Genomic DNA, 18526 nt, shown 5'->3' with positions numbered 1-18526 from the left:
CAAACACAAGAGACAAAGAGGTGAAGGCAGAAGGGTGAGATAGAACACTCAAGAAAGGTTCCGTGTGATTTAACCCTGAATGCAGCCAACACCAGAGGACAGAAGAAACCTGGGGATCCAAAAGATCAGCAACACTGGCAAGCCCGCAAAAGAGAGCCAGAGAAAGATGCAGCTTACTAAAGTCAGGAAGGAAAGACAAGCTGCTATCTCTAGCCTTACAGAGGGGAAAAGAACACAAGAAATGTGTGAACAACCATAGACCAGCGAGGAAGAAAGCCAGTTGCCCAAAGGATTCCTAGCAAGATGCAAACCAGCACAACTGACTCAGAAAGAAGGAAAACTCTCAGAACATCACCCACAAACACAACAATTAGGATAAATTTAACCCAAGTTCAAGATCTATACAATATTTTTTTTAAACATCAGTGAAATTAGTTGAGGAGGTGGGAAAGATAGTAGGAGAATAAATAAGCAAAGTGCAATGGTATGTGTAAGTATGTGTGTATGGGAGTGTGGTGTGAGGGTGTATGTGTGAGTGTGTGTATGAGTGTGTGAGTGTGTATATGATGTGTGGTATGAGTGTATGTTTATGAGTATGTATATGAGTGTGTGGTGTGTGTGTATGAGTGTATGTATATCAGTGCGTATATGTATGTATAAAAGTGTATGGTATGAGTGTGTGAGTGTGTATATGAGTGTGGTGTGAGTGTGTACATATGAGTGTGGTGTGAGTATGTGTATATGAGTGTATGTGTGTATGTATGAGTGTGTGATGTATATGAGTGTGTGGGTGTGTGGATGAGTTGTTTGAATGTACGTGAGTGTGTATGTATGTGAGTCGTGAGTGTGTATGTGTGTGTGTGAGTGTATGTGTGTGTAAGAAAGATTTTATTTTGTATGTTAACTTTTTTTAAAAAATCAATAAAGTAAGAAGAATTTAAGATTAAAAAAAAGAAATTAAGATGAACTCACCTTGATTGGAAGAACACCACTGCAAATGATAACACTCCCTTGAAGAACCTACAGACTAGTAACAACCGCTATCCAAGTTCAAGCTGGCTTTTTGTAGAACCTGACAAGTTAAGCCTGAAACTCATATAGAAATGGAAAGGAAATGGCTAAGACAAGACTCAGAACAAAAACAAAACAATTAAAGGACTCACACTTCTGACCCCAAAGTTTGCTAAAAAGCTACAGTGATCAATAGAGTATGTGACACCAGCAAAAGGGTGGACATGTCAAGCAGAGAGCCAAGAAATAAATGTGTAAGTTCACGTCCAATTAAAATTTCGACATGAGTGGTAAGATGGCCCAGTGGGGAATAAGAGTCTTTTCAATCAATGCTACTGGAATGACGAGACTGCAAACCCTACCTGTGTGACTGTAGGTCTTAGAGGAAAACATGTCTTTGTAACCTCAGCCTAGATACAAACAACCAAGGAAGAGGCAAGGCAGAGTCCATCAAAGTTAATATCATTCCTGCCTCAAATAACACTCAAAAAATGGATACAATACACCAAACAAGAGAACAATTTGTGAATCACACAGCTGGTAAGGGTCTAATATCCAAAATATATAAAGAATTCTAACAATTCAACAGTTAATAAAAGTTAAAATGTGCTGCAGGTTTGAGTCTTCAAAGTAGACATATAAATACCCACTAAGCTCATAGAGAAACTCAACATCTCGCAGCTGCACACCATACCACAGGGAGATGTCACTCTACACCTACCGGGGCTATCACCAAAGATGAACCATAACAAGTGCTATTTGGGGATGTGGAAACACTGGAACTGTCACTGCTAGTAGAACATGAAACAGTCCGACTGTGGAAAGCACCCAGCGGCAGTTCCTCAAAAGCTAAGCTCCCTTGGCCAGCACCTCCACAGCTGGGTTTACACCCAAGAAAACAGCAACCTGTGTTCAAACAAAAGCTCGTGCGTGGATAGTCACAGCAGCCCTATCTGTGACAGCCAACTGCCATCAATACCACACAAAATGCAGTATAATCACACAATGGAATAGCACTAGGTCACAAACTGAATGAAGTATCACAATGACACACCATGGGCCATCCCAGAAAATAGAGGGCAGAGTCAAAGCATCAGACAGGACATGGACTGCTGGATCCCACTCACAGGGAATATCCAGAACCAGAGTTCAGTTCCCAGAACCCACATCAGGCAGCTCGCAACTGCTTGTAACTCCAATTCCAGGGGATCTGATTCCCCTTTATGGCCACCAAGAGCATCTGCACCCATGTGGTACACATATGGAACAGTCAGACATATACACACATATACATGCATAAAAATAAATCTTTTGTGTGTACATTTTGTCTTGTTTGGGGGACAGTGTCTTACTATGTGGCTCTGGCTATCCTGAAATTCAGTATGTAGACCAAGTTGGCCTTGAATTCACAGATATCCAATGCCTATCTCCCAAGTGCTAAGATTAAAGGTATGTACCAGCATGCCAACTGATAAATCTTTAAATAAATAAATAAATAAATAAATAAATAAATAAATAAGCATGAACGCCTGAAAGCCCTTCCCCCCACCCCCGGGGCTTCATATAAGGAAGAAAGTGAGTCTAAGGAAAGTCTGCATGGAAGCAGAAAAGCTGGGGTTATTATGTAAATGTCCTATAGAGAGTCTAGCTCTGGGGCCCTGACTCTGGAGGATTAACCCTCAGTTCATTAGCCTATTCCATTCCCAGGAGGCCTTTTCTTCTTAATCAACTGTCTATTTCTTTTTCTAACCATGTGTCCCTGATCCAATTCAATTCATTGCCCTCAGTCAGACACGAGAACCTGGATATTTCAACAGGTGGCATTCTGCCAAGTGCCTGTGGACTCCAATGTGAACCAATACTACCTAGATTTGCTCTAGGAACAGCATCCAGCCAAGGGGGTAAGCTGACTCCAGCAGGTAAGTGCTGAGCTCAGCACCTCATCAGTAGGACAGACCCTAATGCAAACACCACTGAGAGACTGTGAGACCCTCCACTTCACACCTATGTAGGCCACACAGCTCACAGCATTTAGTTCCTCCAGAATGTGAAGGGGGGGCAGGGGGGAGTCAGTGTTATGCATCTATTTTATACCCCACCATAGGAGAAGACAGTCATGAGGTCATCACAGCATAGGTGTTGATTCCCATTAACACCAGGGTATATCTGATCTCCCCCAAGTAGGATTTTATTCAAAAAACGATGGAAAGATCAAGTGTTGGTATCTTTTAGTCTGTTATTCACAGTTCTTAGGTACTAGGTACACCACAATGTCCCTACTGTCCAGGCTCCTGCCGTTCAATCATAGGAACACCCACAAGAGCCCAGAAGTCCCAAGTCACTTGATGCTCCTAGACTCCCCAGACCCTACATTCAATGCAACATCTCTTCTTCCATGGGAGCAGCTGCTTATCAGTAGATAAATGTTTAACAATTTACAGTCAGCTCAGGGGCTCAACTGGACTCAAGCCCTCACTCTGAGGGACAAGAGTAGCAATGGAGCTGACATGGCACTCCACAATACAACACACCCTCCCACCAGACACAGACAGAGGACAATGACCTTGTTCACTGTAAAGAAGCAGGGTCCTGGAAGCATTAGCACACAGCACCTCTTAGCACACAGTGCCTGTTCCTACTTCTGTGAGCCATATCAGCCACACAGCTCCCCACTTCCTGACTCTGATCTTATGGCACAGTACCCCAACGGCCACTCCTTTTGACCTTCCCAGCTAACTCAGATCCTCCAAACCAAAACATTCAGGACAGGCACACCAGAGGCTGTGTGGTCACAACAGCAGAGCGTCTGTGTTCTAGGCCACTCTTTGAGACCAGCTCCATGAAGACCTTCTCATTCAGAATTATGTTCCAAGACTAAGGGAGTAGGTTCCCTGTGGGGAAGGTGGGTCACCGGGTATCTGTGCAGGGGAGGCAGAACCCCCAGAACCATGAGGGTGCAGACCTTGGACTGCATCTAGTGGACCAATGGCACCCTGAACCCTCACCCCCCACCCCCCAACACACGCCAGAGGCCGCTCCTCACTCACCAGCATGCTCTCTCCAGGTCACGTCTTTCTGCTAAGACACAGCAGAAGCACACGAAACGTTAACAGCAAGCTGGTCTGGGAGACCCCAGAGCCCCTGCATCAAATGAGGCAGATTAGGAAATGAGACCCCATCTGAGCCCCTGAGGGTCTCAGACAACCTTGAGTCTGTCAGCAGGGTGCTGTTTTGTTTACTTACTGGTCAGTTTCTACGGCTCTCTCCTGTTTCCCACATGACCCAGCCCTCTCCTCCCACCTGGGCAGTGACAGGGGTGTACCACCTGACTACAACAGTGAGGGCCCCAGGGCGTTACAGAAAACAGGAAGTTATGACAGATCTGAGAAACCCAACCCGTGAAGAAGAAGAGCAGCAAAACATGTTCCCAGAAATGTGCCTGCTCCTCACACAGATGCCATCCCAAGAGAACGAGCCCTAGGAGAGTGACTCCAGATGACAAATGACCCTAGATGTCACCTGCATGGATAGGCCTCACCTCCAGCATAAGGCTTGGAGAATCCACAGAAGGAAGCTGCCTAGCTGACTCTCAGCCCCCACATGTGTGTCACCTGGCTGGTCAGAGCCAGACGCCCAAAGATGTCCCTACTCTCACTTCTCATCCTAACTCATCATGCAGCCAGCAAGCACCAAAATACCAAAAGGTGGACAAGGGAGGCTGCACGAGGCTGAAGGGTAAGCCTCCCTGGCTCCTTCTCAGGACCCCAGATAGCGCCTAGAGTAATGGAGCCTCAAGCCCAAATGGGGCCAGGGCCACACACCCAAGCCTTCCCAGTGGCCGACTCTGGAGAGGCAAACACCGGGCCTGACAAGATGGTCCTGCAATGCTGAGGGGCCCAGAGAAACGAGAAAAGGTGCAGTGGCCCAGCAAGCCTGACAGCCCATCACCCCACTACAGCCCATCACCCCACTGCCTTAGACAAGCATCCTCCTAAATGGAGAAACAAAAACAAATTCTCCCTGCCTCTTTTTCCCCACCAATGAGGCAGCCAGATGCCTCCCAGCTGCAATTGACACCCGCTGCTCTTCTATAGTGGCTGTGTTGATGGGCCTAAGCCAAGATAGCCACCTGCTGCCAAGAAGGCCAGACAGATGTTTCCCATGGAACCTCAAGGAATGCAACTGCTAAACCCACAGAAACACCCAGCCTGGCAACAATGCCCCCACCCTAGCATGCCACGACTTGTCCCCAGCATGACCACAATCCTACATAGAACCTGGGTCCACAGAGCCACAGCCATAAAGTGCCTCTCACACTCACACACGGATATACAGACACACATCCAGACTCCCAGGGAGAAGGTAATTGTGAAAGGACAAGAGTAGTGGGCCAGCTGGGTGTGGTGGCACATGCCTTTAATCCCAGCACTCGGGAGGCAGAGGCAGGCAGATTTCTGAGTTCAAGGCCAGCCTGGTCTACAAAGTGAGTTCCAGGANAAAAAAAAAAAAAAAAAAGAATGATAGAAAAATCACCATTATGTTCATAACTATGGGGTGTTTGCTGACAAGATCTGTGGTAAAATTGTGGACAGATCAGCATCCCTGAAGGCAAGCTGGACCACCAAAGAGAAATGCTGAAAAAAAAAAAAAAAAAAAAAAAAAAAAAAAAAAAAAAGAGAGTAGTGGGCCAATAGGCACTGAGGAGCCCTGAAAAAGCCCCACAACATCCCCACAGACATTGACAGGCATGGGGTTGGACTGCAGGGCCCGTACACCTCCACACTGGCCTGTTCCTGCACCTGTAGGCAGCAGAAGAGGATCTTCCACGGGGTTCTTGCTCCTAGATATCTACTCCAGCTTCACCTGAATTAACTGTGCTCAATGAAGGAACATTATGACACCAGCCTGTCTGTCCAAGTAAATGGGGCCTCCAGTGGGGGTCCCAGCACTTTGTACCCCTCCTAGAGAGCTGAGCAGCTCAGCAGCCATGGAGCTGGCCACTACAGTCATTGCCCAAAGTGGTTACCAACCTGGCAAAGGAACCAACTTGTAGGGTGCACCTACATGTAAAAGAAAAAGCTAGAAATGCAATTGAAACCCACAGGGCATTCCATGCCTGCTCATCATCAGGAAGGTACCACCAGGTGCCTGCACAGCAAAGGGTTTTGCCCTACACACTGCCAGAGTAAGAAATGGCACACACCCAGACACACACACAAACACACACTGACTACTCAACCAGCCCCCGGGAAGCAAGCACCCACATCTACACCCACACAGAACCATAAGCCCCAGGAAGACAAGCACTTATGTCCATAGAAACAATGTTTACTCACTCACTGTACCCCCCGCCCCCAAGGCCTAACTACTGGGAATGAATGAACCATGTGACCATACAATACAATACAACTCAGCCACAAGACAGGTCAACTGTCGACACACAAAACCCAGGAACCTCAAAATCATCACACTGTGCTCAATGAAAGAAACCAGACATCAGACTGAATATCATATGATTCCATGACATGGAAACTGCAGGAAAGGCAGGATTCTACAGGTCAGCAGAGCTGAGGTGGGTGAGGCCAAGAGCCGGGACTGAGCGATGACAAGGGCCAGGTGGGAAGTGTTGCAAAACTGCTTCATGGCAACAGCTGCATAAATGCAGGCATTTTCCGAAAGCCATTGACCTGTGCAGCCTCCTAGGTAAATTGTGTGGTATGCAAATTACTCCTCAATAAAACTTCTTAAAGGAAAAGGGAAAAGAGCTACAGTCCAAGTAAGAGACTTTTCCACTAAGCACAGGAGTGCACTGGACCGTACTTACCCCCATGGAACCAGGAGGCACGAGCACAGCCAATGCTAATGTCACTGTGCCAGGGCAGCACACTGCTGTCAGCTGGCTAAAGACTCCTCCCATCCACCCTCCACCTTCATCCTGACATGGAATGGGCATCAGCTCTCAAGGAAACCTGCCAGCTCCCCACTCGTGCCCTCTATCCACTTGTGGAGATCCCCAAATCATGCAGTGTTGCTGTCAGAGGGCAGACACCTGGAGGCAATATATATGTTGAAAGCTGTCAACAGGCAAAAATGACAGGAAAAAGCAAAAACCTGGAATCACTTCAGGTTGGAGAAGGAGGAGGCAGGCAAGGAGCACTCTAAACATACTGCCCAAAGCCAGGATATAAACTGGTCTTGAAAGCATCAAGGAGAGCTGCCTGCCCCTGCAGGGGTCTAGAGGAGTCCCCAGGAAAGAAGAGACGTTCAGAGGCCACAGATGTAGAGATGTGTCCTACTTGAGCAACAAGCACTGTGAGGGGGAAGAGGGTATAAGAACACAAGCAGGGGAGACCGCACCAGTGCATAAGTCCCAAGTGTTCCCGCAGGCTGAGGCAGCCAGACAGCAGAGCTGCAGCAGATGAGGTTCCTCTGGGAACAGTGCCAGGTCAGACAGGAGACTGCAACCGTTAGCCACATGTGTTCAGGCTCAGTGAGTGGCTGCCCAGCCATCTGGCAGCAGCTCAGCACCCAGAGAGACAGTGAAGATGAGGATGCTGTCCCAAGGGACCCACAGCAAGTTCCCCACATTGGGCTAGCAGGGCAGTCCTTGCCCAGCAGCACAGGCAAAGGCAGGTATCCCCCACTCTCTGCTGTAGCATCCTTAACCAGATTTTCAGGTGTGATTCCTGCTTGCTGAAGCATAAATAGGCAGAAGCAGAAGATGAACCAAGGTCACATGTCTGATCAGAAAAGGGGAGGGGGAGCACAGAAGCCATGGCTCAGCAGTTATGAAGGTATTGCTCTTCCACAAGACCCAACTTTGGTTCCCAGCACACATATTGGGCAGCTCACAACCACCTGTAACTCCAGCTCCAGAGGATTCAATGTCCTCTTCTGTCCTCCACGGGTGTGTGTGTGTGTGTGTGTGTGTGTGTGTGTGTATGTATACACATGCAAATAAATACAAATATACTTTTAAAGAATGGTAGCGGGGCTCGAGAGATGGCTCAGCTGTTAAGAGCACTGACTGCTCTTCCAAAGGTCCTGAGTTCAAATCCCAGCAACCACCTGGTGGCTCACAACCCTCTTCTGGTGTGTCTGAAGACAGCTACAGTGTACTTAGATATAATAATAAATAAATCTTTAAAAAAAAAATGGTAGCAGGCTCCAGGGTCCACGCTGACTCAGAGTGTGGTCTATCTGAACCTCCAAGGGGAGAAAAGGGCCTGGGATCAATCTGAGAGGGAAGCGTGGCTGGCACATCAGCTGGAAGGTCCAACCATGTTGTTTGGGATGCAGATAGTGAGGGTCAGATTAATGCAAATTAATCATGGAGACAGTGCTCTGGGGTGCAGTCAGTTCAGAGGTTAAGTAGGACCAGACCAGAGGACAGGAGCTGGTCCAGCAGTTCCAATATGAAAAGCCAGCACTATTCTGCATGCATACCCCAGGACAGAGGGCATGGAGAATAACCTGTAACCTCAGCAAACTCCAAGGAAAGGCACCATACCCTCATCAGAGAGATAAGCCATGAAGACAAATGGCCCATGGTCACAATGGCCAATCAATATGTCAAGACTCTGCAGTAACCAGCCCATGGAGACACTCCTGGAAATGAGCTGAAGGTTGCAAAAGGGAAAACAGCCCCAGAGGCGGTGTTCTGGACTTGCAGAGCACTACTGTCCTGGTACCACACTCAGGGCATACTTCTAGCCAGGAATCCCTTACATCAACAGCAAGTCCAGCCCACCTAGAGCCCCTCCAGGGCCTGAGCCCCTCTGCATCAGAGTTGATCTATACAAGCAAGCTATCCAAGCATCCTATAGAGGACCAGCTGGCTCAGCTACTCCTTATAGCATAGGGCATTTGCCTCTCAGAACAACCTTTCACAGTTTAAATGTTGGGGAGCTGTGCAGGCAGTGCACCAGGAGTGCACTCATCACTAATGCCAAGCACAGACACAACAGTGACTCAAGTGTCTCGAAGATGAAGTCCAAAGGCACGCTCACAAAACAGCAGTTGTGAGAAACTGTGGGCTTAGGAGCCAACCTCCCACAAAGCCCGCAGGGAGGCTGCATTAAGTTGGTAGACCACACCCCCAATCTGCCAATACTAGAGTATTTATTAAATCAGAGTAGGATTTCCATATCTGAATCAAAATTCTCCTCACATGAAAACAGGCAATGGCCTCTCACTGGTCTTACATTTTGAATGCTCCATTCTCCTTCATCATTAAGGAGAGCCCAGAAAGCTTTCTCACCACCATATCTCGTCAGGAAGTTTACACCAGGGTCCTCAGTCCTTTGAGAGGTTCGAGATTAGGCTGCCTTCCCTGAGAATTAGTGCTGGGCCTTTCTAGGTATCACCATGCCTGAAGGCCAAACCCTAAACTATTCTTCAGGGAAAGGACAGTCTGAAATGACCACCAGATCTTCCAAATTCCCTCCCTGCAACTTCCAAGGGCAACGTTTTCAAAGCAGACCTGACTGGCCAAGGCCTAACCTGACTGACAGAACCACGAGCCTGGCCAGCACAGGCATCTCCTGAGGCCTCTGGAGAGTCTGTCAGTGTGGGAGAGTCCCAAGTGTCCTACTGAAAAGGACTCACCTACTGCACTGGGAGGGGAACGAGTCTATCTTCTCTGTCTCAGGCACACTGGTCACTCAGTAAGCTCGCATCAGGGCAGGAAACCCAGTGTGAACATTGCTGTCATTGGACAGCACAGGACAGAAGGGGAGCAACTGGTTTCTCTTCCTAAGTCTAAGCCTCTCAGCTGTAGTCTTACTGCCTGGGACGGGGACTCCTGGGTTTCTGGGACTTCCCCAACAGACCACCAAGTCCATGAAAATGCCCATCATAGAGTCCAAAAGCAAGCAGAGCCTCCTCACCCCACAGCTAGCTGCTACTGGAAGGGGGACCCCTGAATGCTAAGACTGCTCAGGTGCCTGAGTGGGTGTGTGAACACTACCTCCCAGATGCCACTAGACGATCCAACAGCTCTGCCCTCCAACAGCTCCACCCTCAGTGCTGACGTCTAAGATGGGAAAATATTTAATATTCCAAGCCGTTCCCGTGCACCCAGGTCCCTCAGCACCTCTGGAGCAATGAAAGCACAGAGGATGGACGAGGCCACACTGAGAGAGATGCTGCACCCTCACAGGCTAGTCAGTTAAACATGGTCCTCCTCCCTTCACACTGGGATAGAGCTGGGGTGCCGGTGGGGACAAGCAGAGCAGGGAAGCAGAGGACCACCAGGTGTATCTCAAAAGTCTAAACAATATCTCCCAAAATTCTAAACATTGAAAGAAGCCAGGAAATGATGTCTGTGGAAAATCACCTGTGTTTACAAGTCAGAAATGGTTTCATACCATGGTCAGAGGCAACAGTAATAGTAGCATAAATGTTGCAATAGTGTCTCATTTGATCCCACTACCCAGGGAGACAAGTGCTGGGTCTGTCTTACAGATTCAGAAAACTGAATGCAACTCAGACTGCTTGCTGAAATCTCTGGTCACAAACAGCAAGGCCAAAAGGAAGACTACTGAGACTCCTAAGCCACCTAACTATTGTAAGACCAACTAGGGAGAGGTGGAGAGACACATGGTCTTAGTTCTTTCACACTGGGAAAGAGTTAAGGGGAGGGGCATTCACAGCATGGAAACAGATGACACCAGGTTTCTAAACATTCTCAAGATTCTAAACATTCAAAGTAGCCCTTTCCAGCGGGGAAAGGCCAAGCCACTGGCAGCCACATGCTCTGCCAAAGAGAAAAAAAGACACATGTGACAGTCTCACTCCAGGGGACTGTCTCAAGCGCACATGTATTGCTCTTGTAGAGGACCCAAGTTCAGTTCCTAGCACCCAATTCCAAAGGGATAGGTGCCCTCTTCTGGCCTTGATAGGTACTATATTCACGTGCACACTCTGTGTGTGCATGCACATTTTCAAATAACTTTAAAAAGAGTGCTGGTTTTCTGTGGAGAAAAATTGCAGTGGGCCTGGCTGGGTACCCTGTGCATCACAGGGCCATCTTAGCCTCAGTTTGCTGCAGTTTGGGGCATCACAAAGAGAAATGGAACCTATGTGGGGACCAGGATGTGAGCATGGCCAGGGAAAGTCTAGACTGACCTGGGTGTACCACCCTGAGAAGAGAGAAAGGAAAAGCAAATACAGGGTCTCCAAGAAGCCAAGTCTTAGAAAGAAGAGCAATGTTAGGTACTGGGGAAGATGGAGGGAAACCAAGAACCACTAGGGGGACATGAAATGAATGGGGACAGGGGACTGAAGAGCTGGCTCAGCTGTTAAGAGCACTGTTGCTCTTGAAGAGGACCAAAGTTTGATTCCCAGCACCCACATGGCAGCTCACAACTGTCTGTAACTCCACTCCCAGGGGGTCTGAAGCCTTCTTCTAACCCTCTGTTGGAACCAGGCACACATGTGCTACACATACATACATGTAGGCAAAATACATACCTAGAGATAGATAGATAGATAGATAGATAGATAGATAGATAGATAGATAGATAGATAGATAGATGTATAGACAGACAGACAGAGAGACAGACAGACGTATATGTATACACACACACACACAAGCCACATTCTCCCACAGGTCTACTTCCAGGAACCAGGAACCTCCAAATAGGCAAATCCACAGAGCTGGCAAACATTCTAGTGGTGGGCAATAGCAATGGAGGGTGAAGCCAATATACAGGGCTTCCCTGTGAAGTGACTTGAATGTTCTAGAGCTATTGCAAGGAAGTGACCCTAGTCCTGACATCAACAATCCCAGAGTAAGGAAGTGTGGAGCAGAACCTGGGAAGAGGAGTGAGGTAGAGACTGTCCTCATGAACAGGCTTGTGCAAGCCAGACTATAGCCCCTTCCACACTAATGGTGAAAAACTGGCAAAGAGAACAAATCTGAAAAGGGAAGCGGGAGAGAGAAATGGGCCAAGGTGTCTGCCTGGAGTCCATCCACCCACAGCAGTTCTGACTTGTCTCTGTCTATCCCATGGCTCAAAAACACTTGCTGACTAGGGACCCTTGATCCCTACTAACACTGCCAGTTCTGCAAGACCATGTCTGCCTGGAAAGGGTCACTTGGGAGTTAACTAAGCAAAGCAGGAAACAAGCTCTAAATAACATCTTACTCTGAATACATAGCAGGACCAGGCCAACACCGCCTGACCATGTAAGGGCGGGAGAACACTGAAGCATGCCTGCAAGCATGTACCTTCTCAGTTCACGACTAGTCCAGAGTATGGAGTCTAGAACTACAGGCACAGTGGTTAAAGCACCAGCCAGATCAGCAGAACAATCATAGGCATGGCCCAGGTCACCCATCCCCTCTCTCCTAGTGACATCCAATCAGCCAGAGGCAATGTGGCAGTCACTACTAGAAAATGAGAAAGTAACAGGTGCCTCTGGCTATCTGGAAAAATACTTCTGAAGGGTCACCAGCTGGGACAGAGGTCCTCGGAGAATGGGCCGAAGACTCTTCTCCCAAAGACTGACTGAGCCAAGGGTGTTTTTTTCCTAACACTGTGCAATGACTTTAACTGTCTCACTCTCACTCAAGTGACTGTGGAGCTTCCCTGCCCTGGTGCTGGGTATGAGCGACCAATTCCTCTACCATTAAGCAGAGTGCCCTGTGATGTTCTGTGCCTAACATTTTCAGTTTGACATTTAACATAATGAGTACTGATAGTACAACACACACACACACACACACACACACACACACACACACACACACACAGGCAAACTCCGCGGGGTCTTCCACAGTCGTTAAGAACACGAAACAAGTCTACCTACATTGATGCCTTTGGACAAGACTACAAAGTCAAAGGGCTCCACGCCACCCGAAGGGCCCTCAGCAGCACAGCTCAGTAACTGCAGTGGGCCACCCTGCCAGGCAACGATGCCAGCCAGGATTGCTGGTGAGACAAGAGCAGGCTGAACAAGATGTTCTGGAGATCCCAGGGTACTGACGACAAAGCTATGATTAAAATTTACATACATGGGCTAGGGCCTATAGCTAAGCAGGGAAGGCCAGGGTTCAGCCCCCAATTTAAAAAAATATATACATGATGTTTTAAAAGGGGTCACCTCTGGATTAGGAAGAAGATGGGAGCATTGGAGGGGAGACTTCTGAAACTACAAATGCAGAAACAAACTACCTACTGCTTGTGCATAAAAGGAAAAACTGCCCTTCAGAACCAGCATGACTGTTTCAAATCGGACACTTTCCTCCTGGGAGCTGATTCCCTCAAGCAACCGCTCAGGCACTGGGCAGGGTAGTGCCTGTTTCCCACAGCAAGAACTCCTTTACACCGCTGGAGAGCTACATCTGTCACCAGGGGTACATGGCACACCAAGGTGCACAGTCCATCACGAGCACTAAGTCCAGTGGCACTGAGGAATTCGAATCTACCTCACTTGAGAATTTGCTGCTTTCTCTACCAGCTTCTTTCCCACAGTACCCAAAGCCTGACCAAGGCAGCAGGCCACAGAATATGAGTATGCCCTTCTTGGTCATTCCATTGAGGGTATGCCTGTCCCTGGGGACTGGTTTGGAATTAACTTAGGTACAATTCATCAAGACAGACACTCTTTTTCCATATAAATGTAGTGTAAAACTTCAGAGAGCCTTAAGAAAACAAGTAAAAATTCAGATGCCATGTTGCTAAAAAGTGGGTTAAGGTAGCCATGGTGGCTATACCACCTCTAATCCCAGCAGATGCAGGTCGAGCCATCTGCCTAGTCTACAGTCTAAATACCTGGCCAGTGAGGGCTACGTAAGGGCTCTATACATAAAGAGGGTGAATTAAGTCGCCCTCTTTAATATCAGCGGAGAGAAGTATGTACGTGTCCGATTGAAACACAACAAAAACTCTAGAACTCAGAATCAAAAATTACTAGAAAGAATGTTTCTCACAGCAAAATTATTTTCCCTTGGAGCTGAAAGTGCCCCACCATGCCTAATTTCCCTGACATTTCTGAGGCTTTGAAGCCACAGCTAACGGATCTGAATCATCTGAACAAAAACCACGCTACAGTGACATGTTACTGGAAGGCCTAGAATAGAATGCTAAATATACAGGGCCTTGTGGAAAAGCGATCACACGTGAAGCTACATCAAGTTGTCCATAGCTTGAACGGACAGACAGTGCCTCTCTAGCAGGGAACTAGAACACTGGCATGTCTGTAAGTGAAAATAACAAAATATAGCAATAACGCCTGCCTTTTACTAATAAAAGCCACGCTTGCGCCGACTGTGAACCCAGCTGAGACTCTTCTCCCATGCTCTCTGCCAGGAAGGAAACAGGACCCTGCCTGAAACCCACATCAGACCTGTATCCAAGCCCTGGCGCCATCCCAACTGTTCACCTAGGTAAGGGGAGGGAGCAGGAGGAAGGGGAGTCAGTGGCTCCAAAGTTTCATCTCTGGCATTACCCTTTCTTCTTAAACAAGCATGCCACTTGGAGCTGCATCCTGCTTTATTTGGGTTGGCAGTTTAAGTACCAACAGCGGGGTGGCACCATGGCTGCAATGCTGAACTAGGTCAGCCCCAGCCTGCTCCGGGGAGCTCCCAGTGCCCGAGGCCTCAGCTCCCTTCTGCCTCCCAGAGGAGAAGAAAGCCTGGGGTTCCAGGGTGGAACTGGAGAAGCCATTCTACAAGATAAAGGCCTTTGGCATCATCTTTGGCCTTGAAGAGCTTTTCAGCACCTTTTCATTTAGTAAACAGGAATATAAAGTCCCCCAAGGCTTGAATAGAGCTACCTCATTTGAGAACTAGTGCTATTGCAAATTACATGGCAAAACGGGGTGCCTCACACCTCAGGCCCCTCAGAAGACCAGACCAAGGGATGGGATCTAGGTACCAGGACTCAGATGATGGAGCTCAATGTTTGGGACTGAGGTACATTGGGAGGAAGGTTCGGGGATGGGAGGTGGGGTGCAGAATTAGAGGCAGGGATCCCACTCTGGGGCCAAGAGTAGGGTAGGGTCTGAGGTTTGAGGGTGGAGACTCAGAGTTCAGGGTCAGTAGGGTACGGGTTGGGAGGACTAGGAACCAAAATTTTTGAAAGCTGGGTTTCTGGAATCAGAAATCAGACTTCGGAGATCAAAGTCAGAGGCTGGGGGCCAGGGTGAATCAGGAAACCTGGGGTCCGCGTATGCTTGGGTTTGGAAGCCAGGACATCCTAGTGTCAGGATTCTGGGTCAAAATTCCAGGTCAGTACTTGTGGCTCTGGAGTTCCAGAGCAGGAAAAGGATGGGGATTTGCTGTCTCGGGAGCAAAGCAAGGAACCAGCATCAGGATTCAAGGATCCGGACTGAGTCTGGGTTCTTGTAGTATGGGTTAAGACAGGGGTTCAAAAACTGAGTCTTCGAGTTTGGCCTCGGGTACCAGAAAAGCGGTGTTAAGGTCCCGGGTGTGTAGCTGGAAGTTTCCTGGCCTAGGGTACCCCCACCCCCATGGGGTCAGGGTCTGGAGCTTGGGAAATTCCTGGTCGGAGTCTCCAGCTGTGGGTAGGGGGCATCAGAGTCACACGTCCCAAAGACAACTGGTACCGGGTCCGCGGCTATAGAAGACACTGTAGGGGCCCGAATTTAGGGTCTCCAACTGGAAATGGGGATGTCAGGGTCCCGGGCTGGGAGACTCCTAGCCCGTAACCGCCCCTCCCTAGCCGACGGCACGGCACTTACGTCGTCGAAGAGCGAGCCCACGTTGGCCGTGACCAGCAGGACCGCGGTGCCGGGGGCGGCCGCCTTCCCCGCCATGGTGCCCGGGCGGAGCGGGCTCTGGACTGGGTGGCGGCGGCCGCTTCCTGCGGGGCCGGTAGGGCTGGGGTCTCGCGGGGCCGCGGGGCGTCAGCTGCGCCGGGGGACAGCACAGGGGCGCATCGCGGGCTTGGCGGGTCGGACCGGGCCTGGCCGGGGCTCCAGCCTTGCGGTCGCTGGCTTTTCGCTGCTCCGCGGCCCCGCGCCCGCTCGCCGCCGCGCCTCACAGCGGCCCGCGCGCAGCCATTAGACCCGCCGGGAAAGTTCCCGCAGCCGCCGCCGCCGACTCCGGCTGGGACAAGTCCCGCCCCACAGGAGGTGGGACCCTAGAAGGCGGGGCTGTCGGTCGCGCCGGGGGTGGGGCCTCCCTGTGGGGCGGGGCCTGCACACAATCTACAGACTCGGGTCCTAGGCTCCCTGGCTCAGGGTCCGCTGGAAGGGCGGGTCCCAGGGCCCGAGCCAGGCTGGGGGGTGGGGTTTGTGCAGGGGCGGGCCTGCTCACAGGAGCTAAGCCTAGGGTGGGGCGGAGCCAACACCAGAGAGAGGGGAGAGGCGGGCTTATGGGGCATTCCTGTCAGTCAGGCCCCTGAGTCCTCCCCGGGCTTTGCCCCGCCCTGCCGCGGTTACGCGCAAATTCCACCCTCCACTCCCATGACGTCACGACCCTGCTACCAAGGTGCCTCTTAAAGGAGCCGCGAGTTTGGACGACTACAGCCCGCCTTCTTTTAGCCGCTCTTGTTGGGAGCCCTGGAGCTCCTGGAACTTATGTCCTGCCCCCCCGATGTGAAACTCGTCTTCAGCCTGGGTCCAAGCCCTCGCCGGTACGGGGAGTCTGACGTAGGCGGATCGTGGGAGGGAGCAGGGCCACGGAGAATTGAGGAGGAGCCTCCTCCAGTCCCAGCTGTGGGTCTGCAAAGAGTGGGTCTGCAGTTCAAGTGTATGGGATTTTGCAATTTCCTAACACGTCCACCCAGTTCCTTATATAGGACTTTCCTTACAAGACAGAAAGCTGTTGGCATCCAGAAACAGAAAACTAATAAATCCTCTTAAGAAGCAAATGTATTGGTGTACTCCTGTAATCCCAGTACTCTGAAGCTGTGGCAGGATTGCTATGAGTTTGAGGCCAACCTGAACTCAGCAACCTAAACTAGCTTGAGACCATACCCCGCCCCTCCCACCCAAAAAAAGAAAAAGTTCAGAGTAGGTGTTTGGATAGCCAGCTGTGGCCCCCATGCCACACCCAGGGACAGTTCCCAGAGTTGGGGATGTGGTCAGTCCGGGAATTTTAGCCACCAGAGAGAGCTGGAGGGGGGGGGGCAGGGAGGTATGCTAGTTAGAAGAGTAGAATCAGTCCTACATGTAGAAGGAATCAAGAAATTTCTCTGAGATAGAGTCAGTTGGTCCTGGAGGTGGGACAGAGCTGGTAGGGAACATAGTGAGCTGGGTAATCCTTGCTAGTCTAGCCCTGTCCAGTGGGGCTGCTGCGCTGTAGCCTGCGAGGAAGCATCCATTGTAAAAGAAACAGTACTACAGACATACCAGAACCCTGTTTGCAATGACAGTTCTTCTCATGGGTTCATTCTTTAATTTTGTATTTAGTTTGTATGTATGCTGTGCATTGGTTCAAACACACGCTACAGAGAACAAGTTGCAGTTATCAGTTCTCTCCTTATAGCATGAGTTCTGGGATTTGATTTCAGGTCATCAAGTTTGGTGGCAAGGGCTCTTACTCACTGAGCCATCTTGCCCTCTGTAGATGGACTTTTCAGAGGTTAACAACCGCCAGAATTAATTTTAGCAGGGCATTTACTTAACGCAATGGATGTGAACATCATCAAGTGTGTAACTGGCATTTAGCAATGTTAATGAGCTTCCCACAGCAAGGCTTTGAAATGAGTATCTGGTACTTACAGCGCAGTGCCCAGTAACCACATGCTCTCTACCAAGTGTTTCCCAACGCTTGGCACCATCTGAGAAAGAATTCAGAGATACGACAAAGAAAAGAATTAAGAGAAAGTAGGATTACAGAGAGAAGTCCACACTCAAGGAGTGAATGTGTACAGGCTGGAGAAAAACCTGTGGCCATGCTTTTGAATGCTCTGTCTTATAGACAAGCTTTAGAAGAAGAGAGGTTATTCAAGAATTAAAGTTAGGGAAAGATGTTCTAAGAATGGATTGGCACTTTACCAAAATAAGGTTTATTCTCTCTTCTGCCCTTATGGGTTTGGGGTTATCATGATGCCAATATGCATGATGGGAGCAGGCAAATTTGCACTGCCAATGATGTGGAAATGTTGCTACAAAGAAGCAAAGACTAGTGTTCGTCTGCATCCCACTTTGCACAGACATGCGATGTGCTCCTACTGCTATGCTACACTCTGCAATAGCATCAAACTCAATCTGCAGTGCAGTTTGCCTTTATCTTTCCCTGTCCCTAGTCTACCTCACAACTCTTTTATTCCACAAAAAATCCATCTATCAACTGATCAGTGCCCACACCACTCAGTAGTAAATGTCTGCTGTAAACTTAATTGCGTACCCCATCCAGACTCGATAGACTTAAGCCCTAACTCCACATTCGGTTATTAAGAAATAAGGCCTATCCTGGGGTCTTTAAAGTTACAGGGGGCATTCTAATCTACTGGGATTAGTGTCCTTATAAAAAATTGGATCAGAAATCCCCTGTCCAGCCGGGCGTGGTGGCGCACGCCTTTAATCCCAGCACTCAGGA

At 49.2% G+C, this 18526-nt stretch overlaps 1 protein-coding gene across 1 annotated transcript in view; it reads right to left on the bottom strand.

Annotated features, from left to right (window-relative positions):
- The window catches only part of Inpp5a (inositol polyphosphate-5-phosphatase A), a 186385-nt gene extending 170287 nt beyond the window's left edge, over positions 1 to 16098 (bottom strand). The window contains exon 1 of the mRNA XM_021196094.2: positions 15721 to 16098. Within this exon, the coding sequence (XP_021051753.1) occupies positions 15721 to 15795 (75 nt within the window). The 5' untranslated portion in view covers positions 15796 to 16098. The remainder of the gene's footprint in view (positions 1 to 15720) is intronic.
- Positions 16099 to 18526: the final 2428 nt, after the last annotated feature.

This window comes from Mus pahari, chromosome 1 (assembly GCF_900095145.1).
Source record: "Mus pahari chromosome 1, PAHARI_EIJ_v1.1, whole genome shotgun sequence".
Taxonomy (NCBI): Eukaryota; Metazoa; Chordata; class Mammalia; order Rodentia; family Muridae; genus Mus; species Mus pahari.
This window is presented reverse-complemented; position numbering and strand designations above follow the sequence as displayed.